General features: G+C 37.6%; 2 protein-coding genes across 3 annotated transcripts in view; one reads left to right on the top strand and one right to left on the bottom strand.

Annotated features, from left to right (window-relative positions):
* The first annotated feature begins 447 nt into the window (after positions 1-447).
* LOC143715007 (L-asparaginase) lies at positions 448-6,652 on the top strand. Its single transcript, XM_077206580.1, has 7 exons — positions 448-673; positions 925-1,020; positions 2,414-2,577; positions 4,527-4,610; positions 4,744-4,843; positions 4,935-4,997; positions 6,351-6,652. Exons 1-7 carry the CDS (start codon positions 563-565, stop codon positions 6,465-6,467), a joined length of 735 nt encoding a protein of 244 aa, XP_077062695.1. The 5' UTR covers positions 448-562; the 3' UTR covers positions 6,468-6,652.
* A 105-nt stretch (positions 6,653-6,757) lies between these two features.
* The window catches only part of LOC143715001 (double C2-like domain-containing protein beta), a 92,984-nt gene continuing 83,846 nt past the window's right edge, over positions 6,758-15,895 (bottom strand). For both annotated transcript variants that reach the window (XM_077206570.1, XM_077206572.1), the window contains 4 exons: positions 13,722-13,879; positions 11,147-11,228; positions 10,971-11,067; positions 6,758-9,512 (listed from right to left, as the gene is read on the bottom strand). In XM_077206570.1, the coding sequence (XP_077062685.1) occupies positions 9,376-9,512; positions 10,971-11,067; positions 11,147-11,228; positions 13,722-13,879 (474 nt within the window). In that variant the 3' untranslated portion in view covers positions 6,758-9,375. The remainder of the gene's footprint in view (positions 9,513-10,970; positions 11,068-11,146; positions 11,229-13,721; positions 13,880-15,895) is intronic.

Here is a 15,895-nt window from a genome sequence, read left to right as displayed (position 1 = left end):
TTTAGAATATATTATTAAAACCGACAAACGTATTTAGAAATATACTATAAATAACTGGACTATTGAGTATTTATTGAAAATAATGTTTAAATAAAAAAAGTAAAAGAGGTTACATTTACATGGTATCTAGCAAAAATTGAGTCAGAGATTTAATTTAGATTTTGATTATTACTGTGATTTTTTTTCAACAGAAAAAATCATATTATTATTTTTTACTTTTTGTTTTGGTAAAAATTCACGTTCACAAAAATAAATACTGACATATAAACATGTTTGTTGTAATAAAAAGCAGATAGATCGATCGATCAGATCATTTTCCATTCTTTTTTATAACAGATATAGAGCTCTATGCCACCTAGATATCATCCACATTCCACACATAAACATTGAAATAGTAGCAAAGCAACAACGGCACTATTATTATTATTATTATTATTTTGGAAAAGCGAGACATACGTCACGTGACCTCACGCACTAATTTTAGCGCCATTATATTCACGAAAGTTACATCAAAGTACTCTTGACCAATAAACCTGTGTATTTGGCATATTTTCTTTTTATTATGGGGGTTCGGTTTTCAAGAAAAAAGATCCCTGTTGAAGAGTATAGTTATTGGTCTGCTTTAGCAACTTCTCTACGCCTCGGCTGGCTTGGGACGGAAAACGTCAGGACGGTTAGTGTTAAAACGAAAGTAACGTTAATTGGCTCGAACAAACGAGCTAGCTAGTATGCTGAATTTAATAATTAAGTTAAGAATTATTAAATAATATATAATAGATTAACAATTAAGTTGCTAGCAAGTCAGGGTTAGAATCACTAGATGCATGGTGACATTTAGCCGTTTGTAAAATAAGTTAAAAGCTTGATTGCGTCATCAAATAACTGGTCACAATTCTCAGATTAACGTTACGTTCTTTTAACTAGGAGATGAAAACGTGCCAGCTTGCTCTTTCCCCTAATCTGTTGAACTCCTCGGCTGTAGAAGAGGATTATCTCGGCCTGGAGGAACATCTTCGAGAGGTACTGTGGAAATATAGTTGTAACGTTAATCATGTATTTAACGTTACTAGTCTGATGTACAAGGTCTACTCTTTTTTTATTTTAGCTCTTTTCTTGTTAAGTTTCTCTCTGTCACTTCAGTGTTAGTCCCGTTTTAAACCGGATCAAAATTTGTTCCCAAAATGAAGCTGTGATAATTTACCCTGGAAATCCACAGTTCTCGCGAGGGCACAATTTGAATTTGCCTTAATCTTTCGGGTTTGGGTCTGGATTTCCAAGCTAAGTTAGTTATAACCTGCATCTTCTCCATTCTGCAGTTTGGTCGGCACTATTCAGTATTATCACTACAAATAAGACCAAATATACATCTTTACTACTCTACTATTTATACTACTTATTCGTATCAGCAGTATACGTATAGGGAGATTGCAGAGTGTCTTCAAGGTGAGAAATTAACAGGTAGGGCCTAGTTAGTTTAGGTCTAATTGGCATAATAAGAATGTAAGTTTTAAAATTTGTAATAATATTTGAATAAAAGGTGAAGATGTCAATTTTCCCAGGCTGGACATCACTTTTGGCCACTTTATACACTTCCTGGCCTAAAAAGGTCACTGTTTGGATTTAAATGGAGAAAATAGTCTGATTGAATCATTATTGCTGTGATTATTAAGCTTCTAGCATGTTATATGTTATACAGTTCCTCTAATCCTAATTAATGGAGTGTGTAGCTTTTCATTTCTTAAACAACCATGTAGGTTGCATCATGGCCATGGCCAACCATGCATCATGGCCATATTCCAGGAGGACAACGTCAATATTCATCAGGCTCAAATTGTGAAAGAATGGTTTGGAGGGAGCATGAATCATCATTTTCACACATGAATCGGCTTCTCTGAGTCCAGGCCTTAAATTCATTGAAAGTCTTTGGGATGTGCTGGAGGAGACTTTACAGAGTGCTGGACTCTTGCATTGTCAATACAAGATCTCGACAAAAAAACTGATGCACTTCTTGATGGAAATATATGTTGTGATGTTATTTCCATCAAGAGGTGCATCAATATTTGGTCAAGAATGATCTTGTATTGACAATGCAAGAGTCCAGCACTTTAATTCCAAACAGCTACTTTTTTTGAAAACATGTAAACAACCATTTGCGAGAACTGAATAGAGATTGCCAAACTGTCAAAGGATTTGTGAGTAATTTTAGAGGGCAGAAGAACCTGGTCAGATTAAGGCTTATTAAAGGAAGTTATCACATTCAAACAAATGAATTGCACAAAGAGGTCTTCATGCACCTCTAACCAAAGCTCACAAAGAAGCGTTTACAGTGGGTGTAGAAATACACGAAGACTCATTTTTAAATAGTTGTACACCTACCCTAAATGTGTTGTGTATTGTTGCACTTATCTTATAGGGTGCTGATGTCTCATGTGGTGATGAGCGACGCCGGACACCTTTACATGTGGCAGCAGGAGAGGGCTACGAAGGCACTGTTCGCTTCTTGCTGCAGCAGGGAGCAGACGTGAATGCCGTTGACTGTGATGGAATAACTCCACTTCGAGATGCCATACACGCCAAGTACTCGTCACATTTGTGTGCTTCTTACTGGATATACATTGCAACCCAGGGTCAAAAATGATCTTTTCCATTAGGGAGCAATATTTGCCCCCTGGAATTGATTTACAGGGGTGTTTTTACCTCTGTACAGGCATTTTTTAGGATTACCTTATTAAATGCATCTGTGTTGTCATTTATGTCAGACACTTAAGTTTGGCCAATTACTTCAATCACTCAGAATACTATAACAATAACATTATCAACATCAACAGAAGCCATCTTTACACTGCAAAGGTGGAACAGGAGCTGCTTATGACACGGCATGTTTATTTACACAGACTGTTTAATGCTGCTCATGTATTTACACTACAATTGCCTAAATAAAATAGTCTATATAAATTATAATATTTAACAGGAACTCATTACATGGTTGGGGTTCAATTTTATGATAAAATCATACTTATTATTGTTGATTTTTTCTTTTGTTATTGTAATAATCAGGACTGCACATAACTTTTTGGTCTGGTTCTCAAGGGAGCACCTGGAGATGACACTTTACGCGACACACTTATCCTTCAAGCTGTCATCATCACTTTCCTCCTGACTGCTCCCCTCACTTTTTTACACAGAAAACAGCAGGAATATTAGGTTGCTGTCACTTTAACACCGCATGCACAGACCGAACATACTGACACACGTCTGGTTTCTTTCTCAACTGTTCACTTATGACACAACCGAGAGAATATACGGGTATTTTGACAATTTTGTGTGTGTGTGTCCGTTGAAGTGCAAGTAAAAGCGAAAGAGGAATCAATTTTTGGTGCTGTCTGAAACACGCCTCTCTCTTTCTCTCTCTCTCTCTCTCTCTCTCTCTGCATGCGTGCGCTTCAGCTTTGCGCACAGATAACAGCGCACGAGCGTTCTTCTTCTGCGTTTAAAATCATTTGAATGTGTACATTTGCAAGACAAAACACGTCCAAATAATCAACTTTCACTCTGTGATGGTTAAACTTAGCAGTTAATCCTCAAATTGCATGTGCGCCAAACCGTGGAGCCTGGTATCTACGGATCATGTATCAACTGCTAATAATTAATAAACACACTTATCATCATGATTACTATCTTACCAGAGATAGAGAAAACTCCTACTCCAGTGAGTAAATGTGTCCCTGCCCCCAAAAACGTTGGTACTCAAAAGCGCCTCCCTCTATGTTTTCTGCTGCGCATCGTTTATTTTGACCATGCTTGCCATGCGCACCAGTTATGTACACCCCTGGGAATGATGATTAATATGGACTAATGGAATACATTAAAATGTTATTGTGTTAAGGGGAAATGGCACTTCATATTCTGGCCACACAGACAAATTTTTTTATTGCAAATTAGTTCAAGGTTCTAAATCAAGGCTTCATATTGGTTGTTTTAGCTTGAAATACAAAACTTTTATTCAAAATGGGTCTGGGAATAAATTATATACAGAAAGAGAGCAAAAAACACTGACGCAGTCCATGTCTTTAGTCTAGCGTGTGTTTAAGCACTCTCTCAAAAACTCTCGTTACAATAAATGAAGCTGTCTACACTACAAAATGAATCTCTTGCATAGTATCTGCACTTGGTTGTTTAAGATATGAGAATACAGGAAAGTGGGCAATGATCAAAACGGCCTTTTCAGCTGTGACTATCTAAACTCCTCTGATTTGTCATTGCATTCATAAGCTATATAGAAACATGTTTTTTTAATGTATAATGAGTTTTAATGCTCAATGCGGCAAACAAACTAACAAAACTGATGCTGCGTGTGCAGATCTAAATGTTATGCTGCAGTTGACACTTTTTATTCATCATCAAATTTCACTTTAATCCTGACAGACAATAGATTGTTTAATTGTGACATTTTTGCCCCAAGCCTCCATTAATTTCCATACCCTGTTGCATATCCACATTTACTGATTCAACTTTTAAATCAATAGGAGTCTGGTGGTGGTGAAGTTACTAGTTTCAGCGGGGGCATGTTTGGAAAAATCCTCAGAGGAACTTGGAGCTGAGATGTGCTAGTAAGTGGGATTTAAGTTTTTATACAAAAGAGGGCACTTGATAAAAGGTATCAGACTGACGTGCCGAATATGTTATAGCTTAACTATATAGCAATAATTGTAGTCTTAAATGGATTTGGATTGTGCTTTTCAGTCTCACATCTCTTGGAGACACAGAACAGATGGAGGTGTTGAAGGCGGCTGGAGTCAGTTTGAATGTTTCTGATGTTCACGGTCGAACTCCCTTACATGTGGTGAGGGTTTCTCAGAAATGTTAGGTAAAGTTTGTTCCTATGAATGAAGAGCATTTAAGCTCGGCTCATCTTCCTTCATTTGTTTTAATAGGCGGTGTGCAAAGATCAACCTGAAATGGTGAAGTTCTGTATCAGCAATGGATCCGATCTTGAGGTATGGACACAAAGGATTTAGAAGCAATTGTTTATCTGCCAAGAGTTTGGACACACATCATTTTTTATTATTATTGCTATGTAAGTAGGGGTATATACTAGTTCCTATACTAAGTAGGGATGCATGACATATCAGCCACCATATGGGTACCGGTGGATATATGTTCATTTTTAATGTTATCAGCCCAAAAGAAAATTTGGCAGTCGGTAAATAATAATGGATTATTTTTTTACTTCCGCTGAGACATTTCAGATGCGCACTGTTCACCATGATGGTTTTGAATTGCTTGAAATATGATTGAAATCCCTTCAAAAAGGAAAATACAGTTAAGGGCAGCGCAAGTCTGTCATATAGGCTACATTAAATTATGATGAGAACATTATAATTGTGTGCTTGCAACATTTTAATGGTGAGAATTTTGTAATCAGGCTCTCAAAAATGATATAAAAAGTTGGATTTAGATTATGGGTTATCGGATGTCAGATATAAAGTATTATCGGTTATCGGCCAAAATTTTTCATATCGGTGCATCCCAATAGCAAGTCATCAAAACTATATAAAAAAAAAATTTTGTTTGTAAAGTTGCCACCCTGTGGCTTGATCACACCTCTGCACACTGTTCTTTGTCTCATGAGGTGCATGCTGGGATGCTTTTCCATTAGTCTTGAGGCAGTTCCCAAATATGCTGGGCACTTTTTAGACTACTTTTCACTCTTCTGTTAAACTCACATCAACAAAATTAAATGCAATTTTAATTTTATTTTGTTGGGAAAGTAGTAAGTAGGTACAATTTATTCTGTCTCCAAACATTAAAAGCCTTTCGATCAAAAGGTTTTTTAGTTCATGAGAAAGCCAGATGTGTTCAAACTTTTCACTCTTGGTACTGTAAGGATATAAAAGCATCACTCTGGGTGTGTTCACACTTGTAGTTCAGTTCACTTGGTTTGTTAGCCTACATATGATGGTATTTTGACCAGCTGAGAACTCGTGAAGAGTTTATAAAATGTGCACAACAGCGTCAGGAATCCCTCCGTCACACACTCAAATGAAGATCTGCTGCAAGAAGGTCTGCGTGGTTCTGATTCCTGTGCCGAACTGTGATGATGGGCAAAATTGAGAGTATGATGAGAAAAAACAAGTCATGCTTGAGCATTCTGTCCTTTTTAAGGTCGCATCTTGTGACATCATGTCCTGTTTTTGGTTTGTTTGGAAGCGAGATCTCTGTCCGCTTGTTTGGTGCGCACCAGGGTTCGTTTTAATCGAACGAAAAATTCCAAGTGTGAACGCACCCTCTATCTCTTTGTATTTTAATGATTAAAAATGACACTACTTCAATCTTCTCTGAAATAACAGCAAAGAGACAGGTTGAACAACAGGCCTGTAGATGATGCCCAGAGACTAGGCTTACTACACTTGGTGAAGCGGTTGAGTTATCAGACCCATCAGCTCAACCAGGCCACAGAACAGTGAGGAACAGCAGCTGTCTGTACTTGTCGAGGGTTCAAAGGTTAAAGTTCATAGCCATTGGCTCTTGCAGATCATTAATTCCAATTTTTAAAAGCATTGTTTCATAAGGATGGGGAAAAAAAAGGTAATGTGACGTTTTTAGAACAACTAAAATCAGTTAATGAAACAATAAAGCATTCCTAACATTATTCGTTTTGTTTAATCATTTGTATTCAATATTCTGTTTTTTTAAAACAGAGTTCCAAGGGCACCGTTTATTTCCAGTTTGATATTAATCTCCAAGACAAAAAGAGTTGAACTCATTTTCAGGTGTTTATTTGATATGGGTTTCCAGTTCTGAACATGTAAATAGCAAATATCATTTGCCATAGTAAAAAACACACTCTAGATATAATACTTTGAAGTTGGACAAAAAATAAAAGTAAAATACAGATTCTGGTGTCTGACGGCACTTGATAATGACATTATACTGAAACTCTTGATGCTTTCAGGTGGTTCGTGATATTTTCACTATACGTTGTTGACTAACCCACAACGATCTTATAAATATGCTTTAAATAAACATATTCAAAGAATGCATGAGCAATTTAAGTTGTACCGTGATTAAGGGAGAAAACTGAGCCAATCGGTTTCTTTTGTTAGTTTGAACGTTTAGCACTACCGGATGCCAGAATCTGAAGTTATACGGGCGTCCTCCACCTCTGCCATCACGGCACGATCACACAGTGTAAGGATACCCACATAGTGTGTCTTTAAGAGGCATATTCCAAGAGACAATGTTTTAACAGTGTAACACAGACAAGAATATAACTCATGCCATATTGTTTCCATTTTAAAAGCTAATATCAATCTAGGAATCTTTGTAAAGTGAGCAGTGCAAAAACACACGGTTACAAAAGAAAAGGCACGATAATTCGGCCATTCGGTGCAAGATTAAGGTGAACCAGGAGGAGAAATATATCGACTTCATCAGAGAACCACTATAATATGCAAACAATTGCCTGAGAGTTAAAAATGATCAAAACAAGACAAGATTTATTTTTTTGTAACATGCAGTCACATGTCCAGTCAATGGAGCAACCTGACGGGCAATGCGATAGCGTTCAAAAGTACAAAAACGGTCTGAAAAGGAAGGCTGACATTCTTGTAGCATCTGAGAGCAGGAACTGTCTTTTTACAGAGAAGAACAGCAGTATCAAACATGAAGCAAAGTTATTTTAATGACAGCCCAAGAACATTGCATGCATTTTTATGCCATCGAGTTTTTATACAAAAGCAAAAAGATTACAAAAATGTCACAGGAGTGGCTTGCACAATGAACGTCGTCAGAGAGCGATAAGGTCGCTCATTTGGTGAACACACACCGTAGGGCTGTGTATACAGGAGTTTCAATACGTTTAAACTAACGGCCAACATCTGAAGTCTACGGAAGCTTGTTTCTGCCACTGAATGCAAAATTTAAAAAAAAAAAGATAATTGTGATTTAATTTCACAATTCGGACTTCTTTTTTCCAGAATTGCAATTGCGTGAAAAAATTAATTATCGGAATTGTGGGATAAAAAGACGCAATTACCTTTTAAAATGTTTTATTCTGTGGCGGAAAACAAACTTATACAGAAGTCTGATCTCCAATGTAGAGTTTCCCTTAAATTGAAAAAACAACAACAAAAACAAATTCTACTGGTAATTTGAAAGAAAACAAACAAACAAAAAAAAACATTTTGTCAAACATACAGTAATATAATATCTACAAAACCCACCAACGGCATGCTAAATATGCAATAATACAGAAAGGTTAAAATAAGAACACTGGTTATATTTTAATGTCATAAAATAACACAACTTGATGAAATGCACAAAATTAAAAGAAACAGGCATTTAAAAAAATATATTAAGTCATCTTTAAAATGCACAAAGGAAGAATAAGATAAACATGCTATTAATACATCTTAAAACAATAGTAACTCGTAAAAGTTTGTCAAGTCCATTTTTTGATTTACAGACTTTAGAATAAAAGATGTTATGTATGGATTGGGCTTGGGCACAGTGTTTCATCTGAAAATCAATAATTAATGGTCAAGCAAGAGTTGTATAAACCTCCTGATGAAAGCGGTCCATAATCCTTGGTCTTCAATTCTAGTATTGTGCCTTTGTGTTTCCTCTGTGTAAACAGGGATTCAGAAACTCTGCTGTGTGATTTCTTAATGTCCATTTGCAGTGAGGGCACAAAGTATACTAACTAGGAGGTCATTCAATTTAATAAAAAAAAAAAGAAAATATTCTAGCATTTTGTAATAGACGGGGGAAGTAAAAACTTTTTTAAATTGTATGAATTTTTTAACCTCCACTGACAAATATAATCCTCTCAATCATCAGTTTACAGTTTATGCCCTGGCCTCAGAAAGGTTTTAGACTGTATTCTAGATGTAAACAATATGCAGTTCTGCCTTGTTTTGAAAATTGTATTTTCAGAGCCCATTTGCTGCCATGATGCATACGCATAATAATACATTTACTGAGAGTTAACATCTGTAAACAGCATTCTTGAATACACATAAAACCTCAGAGATAGCCAAGAAAATGGAGAAAGAGAGCAGTAGAGTGTGGTTAAGTATTCGAAGACAGGAACGGGTCTCTTGTTGGCTGTGGGAACAATATCTCTCCATTTTCAATGAGGTTGTACAAACACAGGTTGATTAAAGACCCTTATATAAGCCCAAAAGCCACATCAAGCCACACAATCAGACTGCAAGCTCAACACCAGGACGAGTACAAGAGATGGAGCAGGTGTGTTAGTTGGGGTCAGATACTGGCACCCATCTCTAAATCAGTGGACCGCTGGAGTGTTGATCTATCCATTACAGGCTGCTGGGCTTCATATCGACATCATGTAGGAACGGGACGGTAATTTCAGTCATTGTACCCCGAACCAGGGAGTTCATTGGTTAACGTGTGCCAGCGCTCGATTTTCTTGTCCTTGTTTTTCAGACAGTCAAACCAGTGTTTTAGCCTCTCACCGTTGGCATTTATACCTAAAGAGACTCCACCTGGAGAAAAGGTGGAAAAGTTCATTAAAACAGCCAAAAACAACCAAAGGTCAGAAGTTTCCCGTGGGACTCAGGCCTCAACTGTAAGGAAAGTTTCAGTTTCAGGCCAGTTGGCACTTGCGTGTTTAATGTAGCCGTTTTAAACACACTTTGTGAAGGAAGCAATTTAAGACAACTATTTCCTCATTACCATAACCTGAAATATTATCATGACAATATAGCATGGTGTCAATAAGCTGTTCAAACAACATGCATTTTATATTTGAGTTAATGTAAACAATATGCAGTTCTATCTTGTCTTGTTTTGGGGTCTAATGTTTAGAGTGAACTGCCCACTGCTCACACACTGTGTGTGTTCACTACTCCTAATGTGCGTGCACTAACTTTGATGGGTTAAATGCAGAGGACAAATTCCAAGTATGGGGTACCATATTGGCCTTCACCTGTCACACTTTTCACTTATATAATTGTTGCAAATAAATAGAGTTTTTAAAATATGCTATATATGTGTGTGTGTTTGCATATGTTCCCTCTCTGCTCTCAACTTTGCCGTCTCTTGTTTGGACCCTGCAGGCAGTAACACATCTATTGCTGAACACCTTTCTTATCTATGAAACTTATTTAAACCTACTTTGGATGAATGACAAAAATATGTGTAACTGAATGATCCTGTTTATTTGTTAACTCGAACTCTGCCGCCATAAAATGAATCGGAAAGACTCGCCACCCTGATTCACATGACCATGAGCGATAAAATGACTTCTTTGAAGTTACCGTCGCATGTTCGCTTCGCTAACAGACTTGTGGAAGCGCCCTTCGTAAAGGGATTCAGTCGATCACTTTCATTCGGAACGCCCCCATCCTGAAGTGCCCTTCAAGGGTGCAAAATTCATGCACACATCTGCTTACTAATTCAGCTTGTCAACTTGTTAAACTTGTCAAGTGGATATAGTGAACTAGCTGGCTGACACAGATGAAGCTTTGTTGAAATTGCAAGAATGGCTTTGATCAGTATGAATGGGTTGAAAATAAACCAATCAGTAATGTTTTTCCTTGTATGTCAACATTTATTAGCGGTAATGTTTAGCAAAATAATTTTTGCCATCTTGAACTTTACTGTATAATTATAGTATACATTTGTCTATAATATTTTGTACAATTTTTTAAAATAAAACGTAAATGTAAAAATTACTGCATTTACAATAAGACATTTCAAATTAGAAATATAAATTTAAGTTCATATAAATTGGGTCAGAGCAAGTAGAAACTTCTGGCCTGACCAGACAAGCAGAAAAAAATCTTTACTGCTGAGCCCTGGGACTATGTAACCTTTGGCAGTAACATACAATTCACCACAAACCGTGAAAACAAAAAATACAAATATAGCATAAAATTAATAAAATAAAAATGAAAGATTAATGTAAGTTTAACAAGACCTGTACAGTAAATAGGTCCTACCAATGAAATCGTTGGATTTGCCGATGTCATAGTCCCAAACGGTCACCTCCAGGGTCTTTTTACTGAGGTCAGCGTATTTGATCTCATAGAAAAACTCCTATCATAGAAGAATGGAATTAGCAATTACAAACACAACTGTGCATTAGACAATCAGGCATTGGTCAGGTTAATCTTACTTCATTGAATTCGGGGTTGAGGGTCTTCTTCTTGACAGTTGTCTTGTGCTTTGATTTTTTGTTCTCATCTGGCTTGAGATACCTGAAATACATTGGTGATATTGAAAGAAAGATGCATTTAGTGTGATCATGTCGTTCCCTTTGGGTTAAGTTGTCTTTCTACTAATTTGGCACCGGCTTACTCTTGATGCACAGGCAGTAAAACTGGCACACGTGAAAACATGCAGAATGATGTTGTCATATGCAACAAGTCAATATGACCACCAGAGGGCATTGCAGCTCTTATATATACAATTTAGAGAGCTGAATGAAAAAGCCATGAAAGGATACATAAGGTTCATCGCAGGATATTTCCACCATTTGCTCTAGGAGCTTTCTTAAATAAATGAATGATTCACTTAAAAAAACAAAAAAAACCTGACTTCGAGGTCATTAAATGTCTCTTTGTGGCTCTATCCCTGTGAGTCTTCTTAATGAGGGTCCTTTGCTCTTTACCAAAGACCACCAGATAAGCAGACAGCCAATAGACTGATTAAAGAAGATCCAGGCCGTGAACTCGGCCGCCTCATAATCACAGCCTGTCTAATATTGTAAAAGCAATAATAGAAATTCCCTCTCATTTATTTTATCATCTAGGGATCTGTTAAATAAGACTAAAAAACTGAAATAAATCGTGTTCAAGATGTAACAGAGATGTCCGTAGACATTTAAGGTAAAAGTGAAACTCGCTTCCCTCTTATTGTAACAGTTTTCCTGGAGCTCCTGACATTTGCTCCTGTTACACTGTCTCTATAGTCAGTTCTCTTTCTCTATATAAAAACGAACACTCATTTCCTTCCCAAAAAGGTGAACCTCGTCGACTGCTATCAATCCGGAAAGACTGCTTTGTGCATAGACGGGAAAAACAGGAACGACACAATGATTCGAAAATAGCAGACGGAGACGAAATAATGACACAAATACACAAGATTTGCAGGAGCAGAAACAACAAATGAATCATTTCGTATTCAAAGCTTTTGTAGAGACAGAATCAAGCTGTTGAAATTGACCAATGGTTGCAGATGTAAGAAACAAAAACATAGTGCCGACTGCTATAATCCCTCAATAAATGCTTTGATTCAGGAAGTGAGGGAGTTGAGAGCTCAAATCGCTTTGTGTGGTGAAGCAGAGATCATTACTTCGTTTAAACCAACACATTCCAGGCCTCAAAATACCTCGAGATTTGCATTTCTCCATATCAAAGACAGAATTCGAAGCTCATGACTGCACTGGTATCAACCGTTGACATAAATGCTTGTGTTTGGCATGGATGAATAGACGTGCTAAAGGTTTACTTATTAACATACCTGTGCACATACATAGACATTGTCAGTAATCATTTAGCAAACACTTTTATCCACAGTGCCTTAATGCTAAATTGATTTTTGGCGTTAAGTGCCTTGTTCAAAAGCTCACTCATGTGGAATGACACATCAGCATCTTAAAGTCAACATCAAAATTCACCCTATTTTTAAAATGTATTTTATTGTTCTTATTTTGCATGATTAATCTGTGAACAGGTTTAATGTTTTACTATTTTTTTAAGGGGTCCTATTATGCTTTTTTACATTTTCAACTTTCTTTAGTGTGTAATCTTGCTGTTTGAGCATGAAAACTGTCTGCAAAGTTACAAAACACAAAGTCAATATCAGTAAACACTGTTTCTGAACTCCCTGAAACGTATCAATTGTAGTCTTGAGTTTTCTCCCGGTTAAGAAACCAGGCACCCGGTGACGTATGAGTGAATGAATGAATGAATGAATGAGGCATTTATATAGCGCTTTTATATGTACTACTGTCTCTCCTCAACCACTCGCAGTGTGCAGCGAACACTGGGATGATGCGACGGTACAACGGCGCCAGTGCGCTCACCACACACCAGCTATAGGTGGAGAGGAGAGAGGGTGATAGAGCCAGTTCAGTGGATGGGGATTATCAGGAGATTGGCAAGGGCCAATGGAGGGAGTTTGGCCAGGATTTAGTTTAACGTCTCATTCGAAGGACGTGTGTGCAATGCCCACATCTCAAAATCAATCCACAACCGGATTGGATAGAACCAACTTTTATCACGACTTTAAACTGTGACAGACCTTTACAAAAGGTTAGGAAAATAGAAGGGTCATATTTTTAAACTCGTAATTATCATCAGGGTCGTGTGGTATATCTAGGTTAAGGAAAATCTGTAGCACATTATTTGTAAGTTTTAGAAAAACGTCAATGTATTTTGACTTCACTGCATGAAAACGTTGTGTCTAATTGTTATACCACAGATTTGAGTCGACTAGCATAACTAAATCCAGCAACAGGAAGCTGGATTTCCTTTGATATCTGTAATTTACATACTCCTATATGCACGGATCTACTGTTCCACAAAACGTACGTTTTCACTAAATCAATGTGGATTCCGATTATTTTAGTACCTCTGCGCATGAACAGCTGTGTTGTGCTTTTGGTGCAGAAAAGAACTTGTTTTACAAGTGAAATTTCAGCATACAGAGCAGTGAAAAGACAGATGATAAATAGAGGTATGAATTACGTTTTAACATAGGGGTCAGAGAAGCCATTGGCATCCATTGCAGCGAGATGGGCACAGCGGATGATGCCAACCACTAAGCCAGACTTCTGAGAGCTGTACTTCAGAGAGATCATGATGCGCCCTCGCTCCTCCAGAGACTTGTCATCAGTCTTGTCAATCTGTGTCAACACACAAATAGAAAACAGTCAGTCCAGCTTTTAAGAAATATAAAAAAACAGATGGATGTAGACTACATAATACAAATAAATATATTTTAAGTATTAACTAAAACATGAAACCTAGCATTCATTTGTTGGAATTCTATGAATCTGATTTTCAGCCCAATTTATGCCTGATTTGCCCCTCCCGACATTCGGAGAAAAAAAATCGAGGGCATTGGTCGGTTCTGATATTCGGCACAGATTATCTAGAAATGTGAGGCGTTTACAGATCAAATCTTGAACCCCCGATCTACTCACGGACACATCGGGGCCGCCCTGACAATATCAAACATGTTTGATATTTAGGATTGACGGAAGTGACCGTGAAACAAGCAGCTGTACAACGGAGATGGAGGAACGGCTGGTCGAATTTTGGGATCAACAGGACTGCCTTTATAATGTCTCCTTATATAATGTCTTCAGCAAGTTGCTGCAACACAATATGTATTTTGTATACATCTACACCCCGTGAGATCACGTGAGGTGCTACATCTGGCATTATAATCTTAAGAATACCTTGTAGTGTGTGATGCGAAACAATTTTCAAATCTTGTAGTGTGTGCAGGTTTGACATTTGAAAGAAGAAAATCTGTGGAGATTCTCCTTACGATGCAACCAGATTTCACTATTAATTAAGATTTAAAAACTCCTGTAGTCTGAGTTCGGCTTTAATTATCATCTCATAAATAGACAGAACATTCTATTAAAAACACAAGTGTTGTGTCCCAGTAGATAATTTAGTCATTCGCTCAATTAGTTTCATGCACCACTCTCTTCTTTCCAATGTTTTCTTGTCTAGACATTTTATGACAGAGCAGAATCAGAGCCGGGATCCTCGCAACTGTTGAATGTGAGGTAAATCTACTCTCGAAGAAGAAAAACTTTGTGGACCCACCAAAGCCATCAAGCATGAAGTTAATTAGCTGTGGAGGAGGCGTCTCTGCTCTTCCCCCACACACTGCTGTCTCATTTCCGTCCCCACTGGAGATCACGGACTCACACACACACATACTCTCATACACATTACAGAGTCTCTTCACACAACAAACATGGTTCGTACTGTTTTCCAGCTGGTGGAGTCACTCTCAGGTCTATAAGAGCAGATCCTAACACAGTCTTTGTGTCTAAGGGTGTATTCACATCCATCTTGTTTGGTTCCATTGAATCGAACTCAAGTTTGTTTCCCCCCTTGGTCCAGATCTTTTGGGCAGGTGTGAATACAACAATCCCACTCGGGTGCGTACCAAACAACCTTACCGAGACTCAGCTGAAGAGGTGGTCTCTGTCCGGTTCCAAACGAACTCTATGGTTCGAATTTCTGTCCAATGAATGGATGACCTTAGCACACGTGTGGTTTTGGTTCACTTTAAAAAAGGGCTGTGTGAAAGCAAACCACACCAAACAAACCCCCCCCCAAAAAAATCAACATTGTATTTGGTCCGAACCAAAGCAAGTGAACTAGCGAACTTTACTGGTGTGAATACACCCTAACTTTTTTCCCCGCCTCTACCTGTACTGCAGGCAGCAGTCTGTGTGCTGATCTTACAGGGCCACTTTTTAAAAACAGGGTTTGGGGTACATTTAATTCCTTTAATGTCATATTTTTTAATTGAAAGACTGATTAGCAAAATTGGTGGTGCTAGCATTATCAACTTTACTGGTCACAGAGGCTAGCTGAAAACTAACTTGCAAAAAATTAACTCAGATATTTGGAGAATGTTTGTCATTATATAACAGTTAATTGCAGTCCTGTAATTTGATTGGCTGAGTGGTGTCCTACAGATTTTTTTTTTTCTGTTTGCGACTGATTGTTTCCGCGCGTTCCCGGAACAGAATGTGGGGAAATACTTTAGATATACAAAGACGGTGCACTCATATCTTTATGAATGGGAGAAAGTGCAATGTGCAATATGGCGGAATAAGTCCCGCCTTCTAAATAACAGCCAATCGTCGATTGGTAAAGTCATCGCATCA

The sequence above is a fragment of the Siphateles boraxobius genome, unplaced genomic scaffold, assembly GCF_051911475.1.
Source record: "Siphateles boraxobius isolate OS27281-9 unplaced genomic scaffold, OSU_SipBor_1 56, whole genome shotgun sequence".
Classification (NCBI taxonomy): domain Eukaryota; kingdom Metazoa; phylum Chordata; class Actinopteri; order Cypriniformes; family Leuciscidae; genus Siphateles; species Siphateles boraxobius.
Note: the sequence above shows the minus strand (reverse complement) of the source record. Positions and strands in the feature narration are given on the sequence as shown.